At 38.6% G+C, this 17,081-nt stretch overlaps 1 protein-coding gene across 1 annotated transcript in view; it reads right to left on the reverse strand.

Moving 5' to 3' along the window:
- The window catches only part of CPQ (carboxypeptidase Q), a 346,392-nt gene that overhangs the window by 63,708 nt on the left and 265,603 nt on the right, over nt 1-17,081 (reverse strand). Inside the window, exon 6 of the mRNA XM_047089017.1 lies at nt 11,075-11,276. Within this exon, the coding sequence (XP_046944973.1) occupies nt 11,075-11,276 (202 nt within the window). The remainder of the gene's footprint in view (nt 1-11,074; nt 11,277-17,081) is intronic.

Raw genomic sequence — 17,081 nt, forward strand, 5'->3', positions numbered from 1 at the left:
AATAGGCATTTAAACATTTTGGAAATTAGTAGTTTTGGGTTTTAAGACAAAAATATGAAAAATGGCAATGATATCACGTTAAGGGTAATTTGTATTGTAGGTTAACAGAAATTTGTATATCTCTAGAGGAATATACATACTAAAGACAAATAATTCTATAATAAACAAACTGCTTTCAGTAATCATGCTGTTACTGGTTGTGTGGTATTGCTATTCTGAAACTACTATGTGTGTGTTGTGGGATAAGGCAAATGAGTGGTTATGTTGTTGCATTAAGAACCAGGAATTTTGGCAAGGGAAAAGGAAATGCAGATATAACATCAGTGAGGTAAGGTACAACTTTGTAATCCTGAGATTTAATTGGAAATATAATATACTTCATAATATACTTTTTCTTAGAGAAAAAATATACATATTTCCTAGTTCTATCCACTGAAATGACCTAGAAACATTGACTAAGTCACTAGCAATAAGCACACTTAATGTTCAGACTGTGGCCTCTAAATACCATGACATACTAGAAGAAACTGGGCTCTTTGGAGAAATAGCTAATTCCAGATCTGGGAAGGAAATATACAAGATGGTCTGGAACATTTTGTCACATCACAAAGCTAGAACACTATCAATAACTACAAGAGTCATGTCAAAAGGACTCAGGGACCAGCTTTAAAAGGCTCTCACTGGCCAGAGATAGGATAATTTGAGCATAAAATAAACATACTTACTGCAACAGAATGAAGCACATCTATATTTTTAAATCTAATAGTAAACAGCAATAGCAAAAAATAATCCAATTAGTTATTTTTGGAGGATACTAAGGAACCAACTAGTACATTTTAAAATAGGTAAGTAAAGGGAAAGAATGAAACATTTATCTTACCTTTATTAAATGAAAGTACCTCAGGGTGATCAGACAGTCAATACGGGGAAAGCTCTTTTTTATAGAATTGTTTCAACTAATAATCAAAATTACCGTTTGCAACCCCAATGAAATAACCTTCAATGACTGTTAACATCAAAAAAAGAGAGGCAAGTATATACTACTCCTGATGGAGGTAAAAAGCAGCACCTAAGAAGTATTCTTGCCAAAAAAAAAAAGTAAAGAAAAATCAAACTTGCATCAGATGAAGCCTCTAGCTTCAACCACCAATTCACAGGAAATATATGGGAGAGTGAAAACATGTTAAATGGTTCCATGGGAATGGAATTAGCTAAATCCAGACTATAAAGAAATCCCAAGGGACAAATTACTTGGTTTCTGTAACAAGCAAGAAGCAAGAAAGAAGAAAGATGAAGGTAAAACCTATGGATTAAAAAAGACTTAAGAGATACCAACCACATCAACTGATTACATAGTTTAAACCTTATTGGAATCCTGGTTTAACAAAGAAAACTGTGGAGGGGGGAAACAGTTTGGACACAATTGAAAACATTTGAAATCTAGCCCTATATTTGGTATGATATTAAGAAATGATTGTAAAATATTTTTAGGAGGAATAATAGATTGTAGTTACACACACACACACACACACACACACACACACACACACACACGAGTCCTTACCTTTTAGAGATACAAATTAAAATATTTACAAATGAAATAATATAAAGGTGGGCATTTGCTTCAAAATAATCTCTGTGTAGGAGAGTGATTGGGGTATGGATGAAATATAATTGCCCACGAATGAAGAATTCCTGAAGTGATGAATACGTGGGGATTCATTAATTATTCTACTTTTGTATCCAATCCACTTGAAATTTTCTGTAATAAATTTTTAAATTCATAATTTAAAATAATCTTGTATGCCAGGCCATTCTGAATTTTACAATCTAACACTTAAAGTAGGGATATACAAAGTTTATGTAGCTGGCAAGGAGGATACATATTTTGAGGTCCTACTTCCTTCGACTCTACTGGCCTTCATATAATTTTAAGGGTTTTTTCCTCAGAAACTTTCAATGTAGCTTTATTTAGTTTTCCATGATGAAGTCTTCCTCCTTATTTTTGTGATTATTAAGTAAACTAACTCACAGTCAGTCTTTGCTGGTGAACTCCTAGAGAAAAGGGGTCTCTTCTTATTTTTGTATCCTCCATAATTTATTTATAATATAGCTACCTGTTGAATGAAGTGTTACATAAGAAGTTAATTTGAGTATCTGTAAGGTATTAGGTGAAACTGACAGAAATTCAAATGCATAGGATGGGGAATCCAGAAGAACTAACCTTGAGACCCTGATAGGGGCAATTAGAGAAATGAAATTTTTCTAGGCTACATCGTTGGAAGGCATGGGAAACAGCTGAGAGAGAAATTTAAGTCATAGTGTTTTGAGAGTCATTATAATGCAGAAAATGGGGGAATAATTTCATGTTTTCCTCTGATTCTCTACAGCAATTGTCTTTGCAATTCCTCAATCTGCCTTCTCACTCCCAGTCCTCTCACTGAGTCTCCTGCCTGACTGTGATGGGGTATCCACTGATATGAACTTTATGGACTCCCTTCTAAAACACTGTTCTCGTCAACTCCCTCTTCTGCTGAAGATTTCTGGTGACTTTGCATCAGCTACAAGAGTTTTCCACCCGAAATTTATGCCTCTTCTTCATCTGGCCCAGAGATACTCAACTGTTCTTACCATCCACTGCTCTCCAAGATGAATCCTCTGCTCAGTGATGTTATTCCCCTAACCATTCCCAGTGGGGACACCTGCTTTTGTTCATACTATTTCTGTCACCAGAACTGCTCTTCTCTACCCTTTCTGTCCATTCTGATACTAGATAGTCTTTTTTTTTTAATTTTTTTTTTAATTTTTTTTAACGTTTATTTATTTTTGAGACAGAGAGAGACAGAGCATGAACGGGGGAAGGGGCAGAGAGAGAGGGAGACACAGAATCGGAAGCAGGCTCCAGGCTCCGAGCCATCAGCCCAGAGCCTGACGCGGGGCTCGAACTCACAGACCGGAGATCGTGACCTGAGCCGAAGTCGGACGCTTAACCGACTGAGCCACCCAGGCGCCCCTAGATAGTCTTCAATAGCCAACGTAAGCTCTCCTTTTCCAGGTCTTTCCTGTCTCCCATCTTATGAGCTCCTACAGTTATTCTGCATGTAGTATTTATCCTGGTGCTATACCAAAAGCTTCCTTTTACTGTGATGTAGCTTTTCTTGTGTTCCTCTTCAAATCGATACATCTAATCAGCAACCATTTGCTGTATATCTATCATATGCCAGGTAATAGTGAGTATTGTGGGTATATAAGTATGAATGAAATACTCTCTTGGTCCTTGATTCAGTTAAGAAGATAAAATACAAAGTATATTAACTTTAAAGGGAAAATATGTGCTTTAAAAACAGTTCCAGGTAACAACAGAAGAGACTTCATAAAGCAGTGTGTGACTAACTGCCCAATAGTGTAAAAAATGCCTTCTTCTGCCCCTACGCTGTAGTTAGTCATACCAGAGGCATGAGCCAGGTCTGCTTTGGTCAAAATACTCAATGGCTTCTGTGGAGTTGAAGCAGGTCGACTGCAAGGGGGAAAACTATTATTAGTTATTTTGATGAGCAATTTCCAATAGTGTACTATTGATGTGGATGGTATACATATCTATCTAACATATAGCAGTCATGGAATATTAAAGCAAGAGCTCTGACTCACTTGAGCTGGAGATAAGAGGCAGCCACCTGCTATAATTTCCTGTGTTACCCTTCTCTCTTTCTAATATTTCTTCTCATTCTTGATTTCTTTGTTGTAGTCTGCCTCTTCTCCTTCCTCTTTCCCTCCCCCACCCCCTACAATGTAAACTCTACAAGAGCAGAGACGTACTAAATCTTTTTCATGTCTGTCCTATGTGTCTAGAGCACCTGGTTTACACTTGAGACATGCTTGAGGATGGAATGAAACTGCCCACCTGTTTAAATGAAGGCTAGAGTCACAAACCAGAGATTGCTCTTTTCATGTACCCAGTGGGGTGAGGTCTGCTCACCAACAGGAATGATCTCTCTAGACATTATTGGCAGACAGCGTTTCCACCACAAAGGAGGAATCTCTTAATCAGGAACAGAAAGGGGCATAGAGATGCAGTGTTGGACTACTCCATCTGGGGACTAGGAGATGTATGAGTCCTGGGTTCAGAGGTTGGACCTTCAATTTATTTTACATTACCATTCCTGCTTGTGTCCTGACATTCTCCTTTCTTGGAACATATTAGAAGAGAGGCCTTTGGAAATGTAGGAATGGAAAGTTTTGTTTAGCTCTGTTTAATGTCATATGAGGTATTAGAAACAAACAAGATGGAAAATATGTGAAATTCTGAGTATTCTGCATATTTGGTACTTCAATATGGAGTCTGAACTTTTTAATCATAAAATGATGAAAGAAATTGTGATTTTAAAAACAATACAATATGTGAAGAAAGAGGACAGCTCAATGAAGCAAAGCTGTCCCTAAAGTAATCACAGCTTATAGTTATGGCATTAGAGTTTATAAACCTCTTTCACATTATCCTACTCTTTCTACAAACTTAAACCCTACCTACTCAGCATTTGATTCATGGACACTTTGTCGAGGGCCAGGCACTTCTCAGGTACTTGGAACTCTGAGGAATTCACAATCAATCACCTTACGGTGAAAAGAGTAAACACCGCAAGGAGAGGGCATTATGGGGGCATACCCAAGGTACACTTGTCCAGATCAGTAGGAGTAAAGAAGGCTTGTGAGAGGAGAACAAGTTGCTGAACCATAGATGAATAGGAGTTAGCTGCTGAAGAAGACAAAACCAACTGGGTCCAATGGCAAGGAAATGGGAGAGCACAGGTGTACCAGGAACTTCGGGGAATGAGATTTGTACAGGAGATTAACAGAAAGGGGTGGGGAGCCATGACACCAGACATGGCTGGTGTGGTGGCCGCACACCAGAGAGTGGAACAAGAAACACCTTGAATTCCATGCTAGGTAAAGATTATACTCTGAAGACAACGGGGAGATGTTGAAAGATTTTAAGCAAGAAGCAGAGACAAACAGATATTGCAGCTTTTCTTAGTTGCTTACCAGAGGAAATCCTCATCTTCTTCCTAAGGAATCCCAATTTTTCTTGTATATCAGGAGGCTACATTTTCAGTGGTGACTGGGCCCCACTCTAGGCCCAGAAAGTAAAATTTGATCAAAATAAACCAGTGTTGGTAATTCCACTCCATCGCCTCTGCCTAATTTAGCCACAGGCATGTTTTACAATTTTGGCCAATGAGACTACGGAAAAAATCTGCTTTGTGGCTTCTGGGTGAGATTGCCTCACGATTAAAAAGAGATATCCATTATGGACATTCTCTCTTCCACTGTTGCACAGTGTGTGAGAATTTGTTGCTTAGAACAACTGCAGCTATCTTGGGAACATGGGGTGGAGGGGACTAGTCTGAAGACAAAAGTCAACATGCTGAGGATGGCAAAGTGGAAAGATGTAAAGAACCAAGGTCCTTGATGTGGTAGTGGACTAAATCAAGTATTGTGCAACTACTCATTCCCGAGCTCTTTTTAAGTGAATTTAAAATTCGCTTTTCTTCTGTTTTATTTTTCAAGGAAAAGCAACCCAACTGATAGATTGATTTTCAATTTAGAATGTTCATTTTGGAAGCAGTGAGCCAATTAGATGGAAGGGGTCTAAGAACGCAGGCTGGGGTGTTAGTAGGAAGCTTCCATAGGAAACTCAGTGAATACTGATGAGACAGGTCTGTGTGGTGGAGAGAAGTGAACAGGTTTAAGAAATAAATGAAATTCAGAGTAAGTGGGACTTGGAGACCATTCTGTTGTATGTAATGGATGATGACTCTGTGGTTTCTGGATGGTGGTGCCAGTCAGTGAGATAGGGGACAGAGGAGGAGGAGTACATATTGTGGCTTGGTGGTTACCATACTTGTTTTGCATATAAGATAACCAAGTCTCACTCAATAGAATGTATAGTTTGTGAGAGCACAGATCTTATCTATCTTCTTTACTACTGATTCCCTAGTGCCATACAGTAGATAACTAGTAAGAATGCTTGATAATAAATGAGTACAGACATACAGATGGCCAACGGATACAAAAAGATGCTCAGCATCACTAATCATCAGGGAAAAGCACATCAAAACCACAATGAGACATCACCTTACAAATTTCAGAATGGCAAGTATTAAAAGGACAAGAAATAACAAGTGTTGAGGAGGATATGGGGGAAAAAGTGTGGATGAGGATGTGCACTTTTGGTGAGAATGTAAATTGGTGCAACCACTATGGAAAACAGTACGGAGTTTTCTCAAAAAAGTAAAAATAGAAATATCATATGATCCAGTAACTCTGTTTCTGGGTGTTTACCCAAAGAAAACTAAAACATGAATTCAAAAAGATATATGTACCCTTATGTTTATTGCAGCATTATTTATAATAGTCAAGATATGGATGCAACCTAAGTGCCCATCAATAGATGAATGGAATAGGAAGATGTGATATATGTACGTGTGTACATGTATATATGTATATGTGTATGTGTATATGTGTATATATATGTGTGTATATATGTATGTGTGTGTATATATATGTATATACATGAATGTAATATTATCCAGTCACAAAAAAGAATGAGATATTGCCATTTGTAACAACATGTATGAACCTAGAGGGTATTATGCTGAGTGAAATAAATCAGATAAAGAAAGACAAATATCATATGGTTTCATTTATATGTGAAATCTAGAAAACAAAGCAAATGAAGAAACAAAGCAGAAACAGACCTATAAATACAGAGAACAAATGTAGTTGCCAGAGGGAAGGGCGCTGGAGGGATGAGCAAAATGAGTGAAGGGGAGTGGGAGGAACAGGCTTCCAGTTATGGAATGAGTAAATCATGGAGATGAAAGGCAAAGCATAGGAAATATAGTCAATGGTATTGTAATAGGATTGTATGGTGACAGATTGTGGTGGTAGCTACATTGTGGTGAGTACAGCATAACATATAGACTTGTTAAATCACTATGTTGTGCACCTAAAACCAATGCAACATGTGTCAGCTATACTTCAATTTAAAAAATATAAAGAAAAAAATGAGCGTGGCTGAGAAAAATGACATCATTTGCCTAAGATAGCCCATGCAGTTAGACACTATAAAGCCAGAAAACACACTCTAATTCTTTCCAGCGCACTGTCTACCACATTCCAACAATATTAGAAAAAGGTTGACTCAGAGTTTGAAGCAGAGGAAACTCTTATTGGTAGGTATGGAATAGGGTAGGCTCACTCACTCAGGTCACATTAAGAGAGTATCTAATTTTTTCATTAATGTATATTTCATAGAAGAGTTTCTAAAGAAAGAAGATGTCTGAGAAGGATGCATGCAAGGACATTTGGAAAACGTGGATTATATCTCATTACTGACATATTCCGAATGAAATAGACTCCTCTTGTTCTAACCTGGAGCTTGTAATTAGAGAATCAGGTAAAAAAAAATTAAGATGGAAAGTCTCTCTGCTCTCTAGAGTTTTTTAATAGAGACTAATCAAAATCTCTCTTAGACCACTCTAAGCCATGCTCTTGTGTTGTGTTTGAAAGAGTCAGAGAACTATTTACCATTAATATATGAGAATCATTAAAGACTAGAAGATATTATTCAGCATTTCCTTTCAGTCTTTATTCCTTTAAGGGAAATAATCCTAACTGTTGTAGCCTCCCTAGTTTATGCCAATCTTCTACTATTTTTTCTACCTGTATATCTCTTTTCTCAGCATCCTTCATTTTCTCCACAGTCTTAAGATGAGGGACCCGAAGTGTGTTGAGAAAATAATTGTTTCTGTGGTTTTGTTTTCTCCTCTCATGTCAGATTTACAAGAGTTTAAATGTTTCCCAAAATTAAGCTAAGAACTACAGAAGAAGAAAAGTAGAAACCATTGACTTTAACTTCAAAGAATTGATCACTGGGTACTCCTAGTAATCCAAGAACAATATTAGTGTGTAATTCAAATGCCAGATTGTGGGACACAAAAGTATTTTGGAAATTTAGAAAAGCAATAGAGTGCCATGGGCTGTTGTGGAAGGATTCATGGATACTGATGAAAACAGAGTGAACCTTAAAGAGCATCTAGGGTTTGGAAGGGAAGAATAGGAAGGAGTATAGAAGGAAGTAGCAATGGGAGTAGGTTGGAGTGTAAAAATATCTAGAATAGTCAGTTTATGTGGAAAACACATCTAAGATACTTTAAAAAAACAAACTTCCTCCCTCCAAAGCCTTATCTTTATGTTGATAGTTATTATGTCCATTGTGGTTATCATATAGATGGATGAAGGACAGCATCTCTCTTCTCCAAAGATGAACCTTTCTTTCATCAATCAATCTACTTGGCTTCTATAATTAATGAAAATCATGTTGAATTTTAATTCTATCTGTGTTCTTAATTAGTATTTCACTATTGAGTACACAAGGAACATGAAAAAAAATGGGGCCCGCCATCAGACTACAGAAATTTGACAGGCATAGGACAGGGTAGGGGCTCAATAAATACTTATTGAGTCAGTGGAGGAAAGAAAAGAAAAAGAGAAAGAAGAAAGATGGTGTTTGGGATATTATTTCTCATTGATTTTTCAAAAGTTAGGTGAGCAGTTATTTAAATCATAATTAATATTTCGAATACCATCTTTAGGTTTAAGTTACTGTAACTTGCCAGGTTTTCATGAATAGAGGGTATACATACAGCTGGCATATTTTTATTTCTTTTTCTGATTAACTATCGTTCTTCATCTTTTTCTAAAATTCCTGAAATTTTCAATAGGTAAAAAGAGACACAATATAAGCAGTTCCATCATTTCTTCCAGAAATAGACCAAATTTGAAATATCAAAAGATAGCTTAATGGTAATAGGGGAAGACAGAAATAATTTGGTTCCATCTTACAGTATTCTGAAGGAAATTAAAAAGAATTCCAGGAAACATTAGCTGCAGTCTAAATGAACCACTGACGTTTTATAAGCCTTCCTGATCCACCGAGGTAGAGAGGGGAGTGGAACAAAGAATGTTAGAAGAAATAAGTAGTTATTTACAATAACAAACTCCTTTCCCCAGGGGTAAAATTTTCTAGAGCAGGAATGAACTGAAATCCTTTGCATAAGTAAGAGCTGAGTAAGACAAACATTTCAGACACTGCCATAGATTTGGAAGGCCATCTCAGCATTCCAGACTCCCCTGTGTTGCTGCACATTGTGGGAAAAGGGCCACCAGCCTTGAAAACAAAGTGGTCTGGTCTCAGGATAACTTTTGCCCTTAAGAGCAGGATAGCCTTGGCTAAGTTATTTAGTCCCTCTGAATCTGATTCTTTAATTGCAAAATAGGGATGACTGTACCTTCCCCTTAGCATGGTTATATGGATAAAAAAGAGTGTCTACAAAAGCCTCATAGAGTGCCTGATCAGTAACAAGAGCTCAAGAAATTGTAACTTGTATTAATTCTCAAGAAACCATAATGGAGCTCAAATTCCCCACTCCACTCCATTAGTTGGTGACCAAATCTGACCTCACGTTGGCAAGAGGAAAAGGCCTCCTTACCTTTGTGAAGACAATCAAACCAACCTGTTAATTGCAAACAGAACCATTCTTATGAACATCTACATGGAAGGAATAAAGCTAGAGCAAATTCTCAATTATCCAGTGCAACGAAAGCAAGCGACCCTGGGAGCAGAGATTTTACAAGTTTCTTTGTTCTACTTCTGGTTTTGGTTTCAGCTCCTCCCCGGCCCTCCACACACCCCCGGTCTCCACTTCAATTCACCCACAGTCTGTCAGTCTTTTCCTCACATTTACCACCCCACAAACTTACTCAGGCTTTCTCAATTTTTGAGAACATCCCTATGAAAAAAGTTAAGCCTTGGGAAAAATCTAAAATTCAAACAAATTATTCCATATAGCTTAAAAGGGCAAATTGCCTTCCCTTAGACCTTGATCATAATTAGAACTGACAGAAATGTGAGGAGTCTCAGATCCGTCCAGATGATGCACAGCCCCATCAATGCAAATGATATTTCAAAATATGGTTAAAATGTACACACGCCATGAAACAGAATCTAGGTCCTTGTATTAGAATAAAGGAAAGCTCCTTCTATTTTTAGTTATGAAAGATTATTATAAACCTTCAAACTTAAAATATGCTTTAAAAATATACAATATCTTAAGGATAAGCTTTTTAAAAATATTAAATCCATGCAGCATGCTATTGGTGAAATCTATTTTGCACCTATGAATGTTCTGTAGCCACAGAAATTGTTCTGGAAACAGTAACGTTAAAACTACTGAATGGCATAATACAAATAGATCCTTTAACAATGTTTTTGATTATGGATATAAGGAAGGAACAACTTCAGTTCATAGATGCTTAATATCATCAATAACCCTTTCCCATGGCCAGTCTAGGGCAAATTTGAGAAGCAGTATACAAAGACTGTTTCACGTTCTAGTTCTGTGACCTCTTGAGGCCAACTCCTATTCTGTAAGTTTATCCCTCCCCAGGACTTGTCTTAAAAATATCAACCTGATAAATCACTGATCATGTGAGATTAGTTTATGTCCAAGAGTTTTCATTAAGAAAAAAAGATGAGTAGGAAGTACCCTACCCTCAAAAAATAAAGCTCTACTGGTAAAATTTCAGATTCCATGGTATTTGGGTAGGGAATTATTTGGGTCAGAAAAGATTTCCTAGCACAGAGCTAGAACTAGATGCATATTAGTAGTAATAATTGCTTTGTACTCGATTTCTCAAATTTTGGTCATGAGATCACCATTTAGATACCTGTTTTAAAAAATAACCAAAAAAAAAAAAAAACAAAACATATTTGTAGGTGCAATCCAGGAATCAGTAAAGCAGAATTTCTGGGAGTGAGGAACTTATAATTTAGAAAAAAAATACAAATGAGTATTATTATTCCAAGTCTGGAAGTCATCAGATTATGGACAAAGCTTAGAGTTTCTGTGTATTAACTGGCCTATCAGTATCCGCTGTGGCATGTTTGAATAGCAATTTTATTTTAAATCAGTAGCAGAACCTAAGGAACACCAACTTCATCTTTTGGTCTTACCAGGCACTCCAGCTTGGATCCAGAAGTTAATGTCTGTCCCTTCTCCAGCCCTAAAGACCTGTGTGATGTTGACAGGCTGCAGCAGGCTCATGACCTCCTCCACGATGGTCCTGGCCTTTTCGCTGCCAGTGAATTGCAGCCCAGAGGGTAAGAAGGTTCCCAGATCAGACTCCATCACCAGGCTGTAGTTGGAAATATTTGCCTAAACAGAAGAGAAAAGTGTTTGGTTCGTTATCTGTTGCCTCTGTGCTTTCTCCTTGGGAACTATCAAACAATAATAATCAAATGCTTTATCTCCTCAGCAATTCTTACCAAAACACACGCTTCTCTGCCTGACCTCGGGTCTGGTCTGCATGTTAGTTAAGTGCTCTGAGATGTACAATTACTCATCTTGGGATTTGCCAAACACAAGTTGACTTGGAAGGATTAAAAAAATATAATGAAAGGAAATATAAGGCTTAATATTGAAGTTACTCAATTATTTCTGCTAGCAATAATAGTCTTTCCACCAATTTTCTTAAATGCCTAGTGTGTACCAGGATACGATTCCTCCTACATGGTAGGTACCTCCAGATAGTGTGAGTCATGCTCAGACAAAAGAAGGTATGCCCTGCGGACCTATTTCTCCATTTTTCTTTCCTCTAAATGAGTATTTGATCTTATTTTAATTGTGAGTTCTGCTGAAGCTTAAAGGCATCAAACCGACAGGTCTGTCTTGGATTTCTGATGTTGTTGTTGTTCCGTTTGTTGAATCCCCAGGGAGGGAGCTAATAGGACAACACATGAAGCACTGCTCTCTCTGGTGTACAACCAGAGCACTTGAAACCCTGGCAACTGTGTCAGGCCACTAGTTTGTAAGCTCTTTCTAAATAAAGTCTGCTAAGAAAGCACACAGTGGTTTCATGTAGCCTATATTGTCACTGCAAGGGCTTAGAATATAAGACGCTGTCGCCAGGTTGCACAACTAAATTGCCACACAGCCCTAAGACTCACAAGTTTAAGGACCTAAAAACTAGCCTGACCTTCTGTTTCTCAGGAGCCATTCACTTCTCCAAGACTGGTCTACTACCAACAACTACCTGGTTGAGTTATTCCCACGCTATCCTTGGATGGCACCGCTAACCATTCCTTAATACTCACCCAGTAAAAGTCAATTAATAACATTTGCACAGGGCTTCCAGAGAGGTTTCACATTTGCAATCTCCTTTTATCTGCTTCTATAACCCATAAAGTAGACAAAGCAGCTTTATAAGGTTGATGCTGTTTTACAGAAAAGGAAATGAGGATTATAGAGGTCAAGTGATTTGCTCAACGTCACACAGTTGCAAATGGTAGAGCTGAGTCTGGAATCCTACACTTCCCAGGACTCCACACTGCCATCACTAGCATAGGATGGAGTGATAAGTAAGGCTTGTTCTGAATTAGAATGATTTCTCACTTACATAACAGTCCGAGGGCTGCATGTTTTTTTTCTAGAACAGATTCCTTTTTACGACGATCTCCTAACTTGCCATGGAAGCGTACTATTGTTACAAGGGCAAGAACAGGAATGGTGGATTCTAAAGGAGGGTCTTGCAGGCAATTATAGGACTGAATGGGGTGGCCCCTGGGATTAGCAACATGCTTTGTTGCTAATGATTGATAAAGTTAACAAAGCAGAAGTCTTCTCACATTTCCACTCTCGTTTCTAGGAGGTTTCTGTCTTCATGGTGATTTTCAGAGAAGGACCTGAGGCACTTATAATCAAATGTGTCATCTCAGCTTTCAGCTGTGGCTACTGCACAACAGCAGCATCATTAGAGTTAATAATACTCACAATGTTTGCATTAATGTCTCACATTCAGGGCTGGTTTAGCTAGCACACTGATGCTAGGTCAGCAAGTTGACATGTTATTTGGCAGTCCTAACCTTCTCCCCTCATATGTCCTGCTAATTCTTACCCCAAACTCTACCCTCTGTAAAAAAGAGAATAGAAACATCACAATAATCTGCAAATGAAAACATAATTGGATAATCTTATATGTGAGGGTTCCCATACCACAGGCAGATCCCATCCTTCCAACAGGAAAATTAGACAGAGTGCTCCTAGTCTCGCACTATTTAGGTTAAAGTGGGGCTAGGCAGCAGTTTGGCTGTGAGACCCAACACTATGGAGCAGCCTGGTGAGGCGACACAGCCCTAGACCCACGCTATTCTATTCCATGCTGGGCTACCAAGGGGGTCACTGGCTTTCTCTCTCTGTCCCCAAGTCTTGTCATCTTGGCCTCTGGCTTCTCCATCGGTAGGGTGGGAGAAATGCTCTTTTTCAAAGCTTGAATAATGAGCCAGTGCATATGCAGCTTTGAGCACCTTCAAAGGTAAGACCTTCGTGGATCACAGTGAGAGTGGCTGCGTGAGTTGAACTTGCCAGAACTCTTCACAAAATGTGCATTAAGAACTTCTTGGCCTCTGATTCAGCTGCAAATGAACAGACGTCCTAGGGACAGGGGCTCCACAGTTTGTGAATGCCCCTGTACAATGTCACAGGATGTTGCTAGGAACATAAAGAAATAATGTATATAATGAAGTTTTTAACGGTATGTGTGGCAGCCAGTTTAGCAGAGAGATAAAAGAGTATGGGCTTTGGAATTACTCAGACTGGGTTCAATTCTCAGATGAATCAGTCATTGGCTGTGTGACTTCATGCCGTCTATGTAACCTCTCAGTTTTTTCCTCTGTGAAATGGGCATGACAATGGCAGCCAGTTCACGGAGTTGTAAGAAAGAGTTCATGGTGAAGCCTGGTGCAGAATTTGCACTTAATAAGGTTGTCCTTACTGGTCTTACTACTAAGCATCTATACTTCTCAAACTTCCAAGGATGGTCTCCCCATAAACCATTCAGTTAGCTGTTACAAAGATGACAGGTGGCATTTTTCAGGGCTGCCTATTACCAGATATTGTAGGAAATGCTTTCCACCTTATGCCAGGTAATTCTCACAACCATTCTGTGAGACAAGCGGTACGTAGTTCCCATTTCACAGAGGAAGCAATGGAGGTTTAGTAACATTACCTAACTTTTCCAAGGTTACCCTGTCAGTCAGTGGAGCAGCCAGAATTCAGATGCAGAGGTCTGCTTTCCAAAGCTCTCCACCCTCCACCACCCTGTCTGCTGAAGCTTTCTCCCAAGTGTCAGGCCACAAGTCCTCGGTTTTAATTTAAAAACACAGGGACTGTAGTTAAACAAATGCATAGAGTTTAAAGTTATTTTTCATGATCATAATAAAAGGTCTGCTTGGGCAGAATTTATCATCCCTGCTAATAAAGTAATTTGATTAAGCAAAGGAAAGAGTAAACAAAACAAAAACCAAACTAAACAAAACAAAAATCCCCAAAAAGCAAACAAGTCTTGCCCCACAATTTCCTCCCAACTAGGAATAAAAAGCCTAAAATAATAAAACATCTTTTCAAGCTGAATTACACAGGATGTTCAGATGTCAGTAAACCAGAATTCTGGCGTAGGTAGAGACATGTTTAATTTCTATTCATGTAGAATTTTATTAGCTGCTGCTAACATGATGGCAGCATTCTATTGTTTTCTATTTATATATAAACATCTCCATATGTTTTCAATAAAGAACTAAGAAAACACATCACCCACCATCCATGGCATTCATTTATGGAGTCACTGTCTAATTGTTAGCACATGGTGAAGGACTCGGGAAAATAAAAGGTCTCTGCACAAAGAAACTGGAATGAGTAAGCTAGGTCACTGGGCTGTTAGAACTGCTGCTTCTCGGGAATGCGTCATTACAAACATCCGTGTTCCTCACTACGCCACGAGTTGCTGGGAATGCACTCCATGTGGATTTGAAAAGCTGATCACAGTTAGCAACAGGCCAGGAGTCATGCTCGTTCCACTCAACCATCTTAGCGCACATAACAAGATCTTTGTCCTTCTGTTTTCAGGCTGTAGGAAGAAATCTGTTTCTAGAGACTGAAAACTTTATTCCTGAGATAACCAGCGCCAGTTGAGAGAAGCTGTGGCACGTAGATGAGGAGGCTGAGCAGCTCAAAGATAAGCTCAGATATTATCTGTAAGCCCCCACTTTGCTCTCATAATAAAGAGAAAATTCTCGTTATTAGGAGCCATGGAAACTGTTGTTCATTGCTGTGTAATGTACATAACGCAATGAGGGGAGATGCTCCTGGGTAACTTAGTTTGGCATCATTGGATTAGGCAATATCTGCTCAGGGTTGAGGACCCATAATTTTGTCTTGTGCTACAATCACATCCTATCACACTTCCTTTCTTTTTTCTTTTCTGAGAGGACCAGGTTACTCTGCCAAAGAACAATTTGGTAACTATTAGCATTCTTTAGGTGCAATGAAAGATTAAAAAGAAAAAAATGTTTAAAATACATACTGCACGCTTTAAAATGCTTACTCCCTAATATAAACACAAAGATGATGTTTGTGTTCTTTGCTTTTATAAAATTCCAGGCGATTCTTCTTCAGAAATATAGATTCAAGTTCAACAACATCTCCTCTCCCCTCAAATTTGGCTTTCTTCTTTCTTTGTTTTTTAATTTTATTTTTTTAATATAATTTATTGTCCAGTTAGCTAACACACAGTGTATGCAGTGTGCTCTTGGGAGTAGATTCCCATGATTCATTGCTTACATACAACACCCAATGCTCACCCCAACAAGTGACATCCTCAATGCCCATCACCCATTTTCCCTTCTCCCCGGCACCCCTCACCAACCCTGTTTGACTTTAAAAGTCTCTTATGGTTTGTCTCCCTCTCTGTTTGAAACTATTTTTTCCCCTTCCCTTTCCCATTGGTCTTCTGTTAAGTTTCTCAAATTCCACATATGAGTGAAAACATACGATTTCTGTCTTTGACTGACTTATTTCACTTAGCATAATACCCTCCAGTTCCATCCACATTGTTGCAAATGGCAAGATTTCATTCTTTCTCATTGCCAAGTAGTATTCCATTGTATATATAAACCACATCTTCTTTATCCATTCATCAGTTGATAGACATTTGGGCTCTTACCATAATTTGGCTATTGTTGAAAGCGCTGCTGTAAACTTTGGGGTACATGTGCCCCACTTTTATTTTTTATTTTTTATTTATTTTTTTTATTTTTGGGACAGAGAGAGACAGAGCATGAACGGGGGAGGGGCAGAGAGAGAGGGAGACACAGAATCGGAAACAGGCTCCAGGCTCCGAGCCATCAGCCCAGAGCCTGACGCGGGGCTCGAACTCCCGGACCGCGAGATCGTGACCTGGCTGAAGTCGGACGCTTAACCGACTGCGCCACCCAGGCGCCCCTGTGCCCCACTTTTATATCAGCACTTTTATATCCGTTGGATAAATTCCTAGTAGTGCTATTGCTGGGTTATAGGGTAATTCTATTTTTAATTTTTTGAGGAACCTCCACACTGTTTTCCAGAGTGGCTGCACCAGTTTGCATTCCCACCAACAGTGCCAGAGGGTTCCCGTTTCTCCACATCCTTGCCAATGGAAAGACATTCCATGCTCATGGATTGGAAGAACAAATATTGTTAAAATGTCAATACTAACCAAAGCAATCTATACTTAAATTACATTCCAATTAAAATTACTCCAGCATTCTTCTCAGAGCTAGAACAAATAATCCTAAAATTTGTATGGAACCACAAAAGACCCTGAATAGCCAAAGTAATGTTGAAAAAGAAAACTAAAGCAGGAGGCATCACAATATTTGACTTTAGCTTCTACTACAAAGCTGTAACCATCAAGACAGTATGGTATTGGCACAAAAACAGAGACATAGACCAATGGAATAGAATAGAGAACCCAGAATTGGACCCACAAATGTATGGCCAACTAATCTTTGACAAAGCAGGAAAGAATATCCAATGGAAAAAAGACAGTCTCTTTAGCAAATGGTACTGGGAGAACTGGACAGCAACATGTAGAAGAATGAAACGGACCATTTTCTTACACCATACACAAAAATAAACTCAAAATGGATG

The sequence above is a fragment of the Lynx rufus genome, unplaced genomic scaffold (genome assembly GCF_022079265.1).
Source record: "Lynx rufus isolate CCGP_SWC_20201006 ecotype Redwood Valley unplaced genomic scaffold, mLynRuf1.p SCAF_26, whole genome shotgun sequence".
Classification (NCBI taxonomy): Eukaryota; Metazoa; Chordata; class Mammalia; order Carnivora; family Felidae; genus Lynx; species Lynx rufus.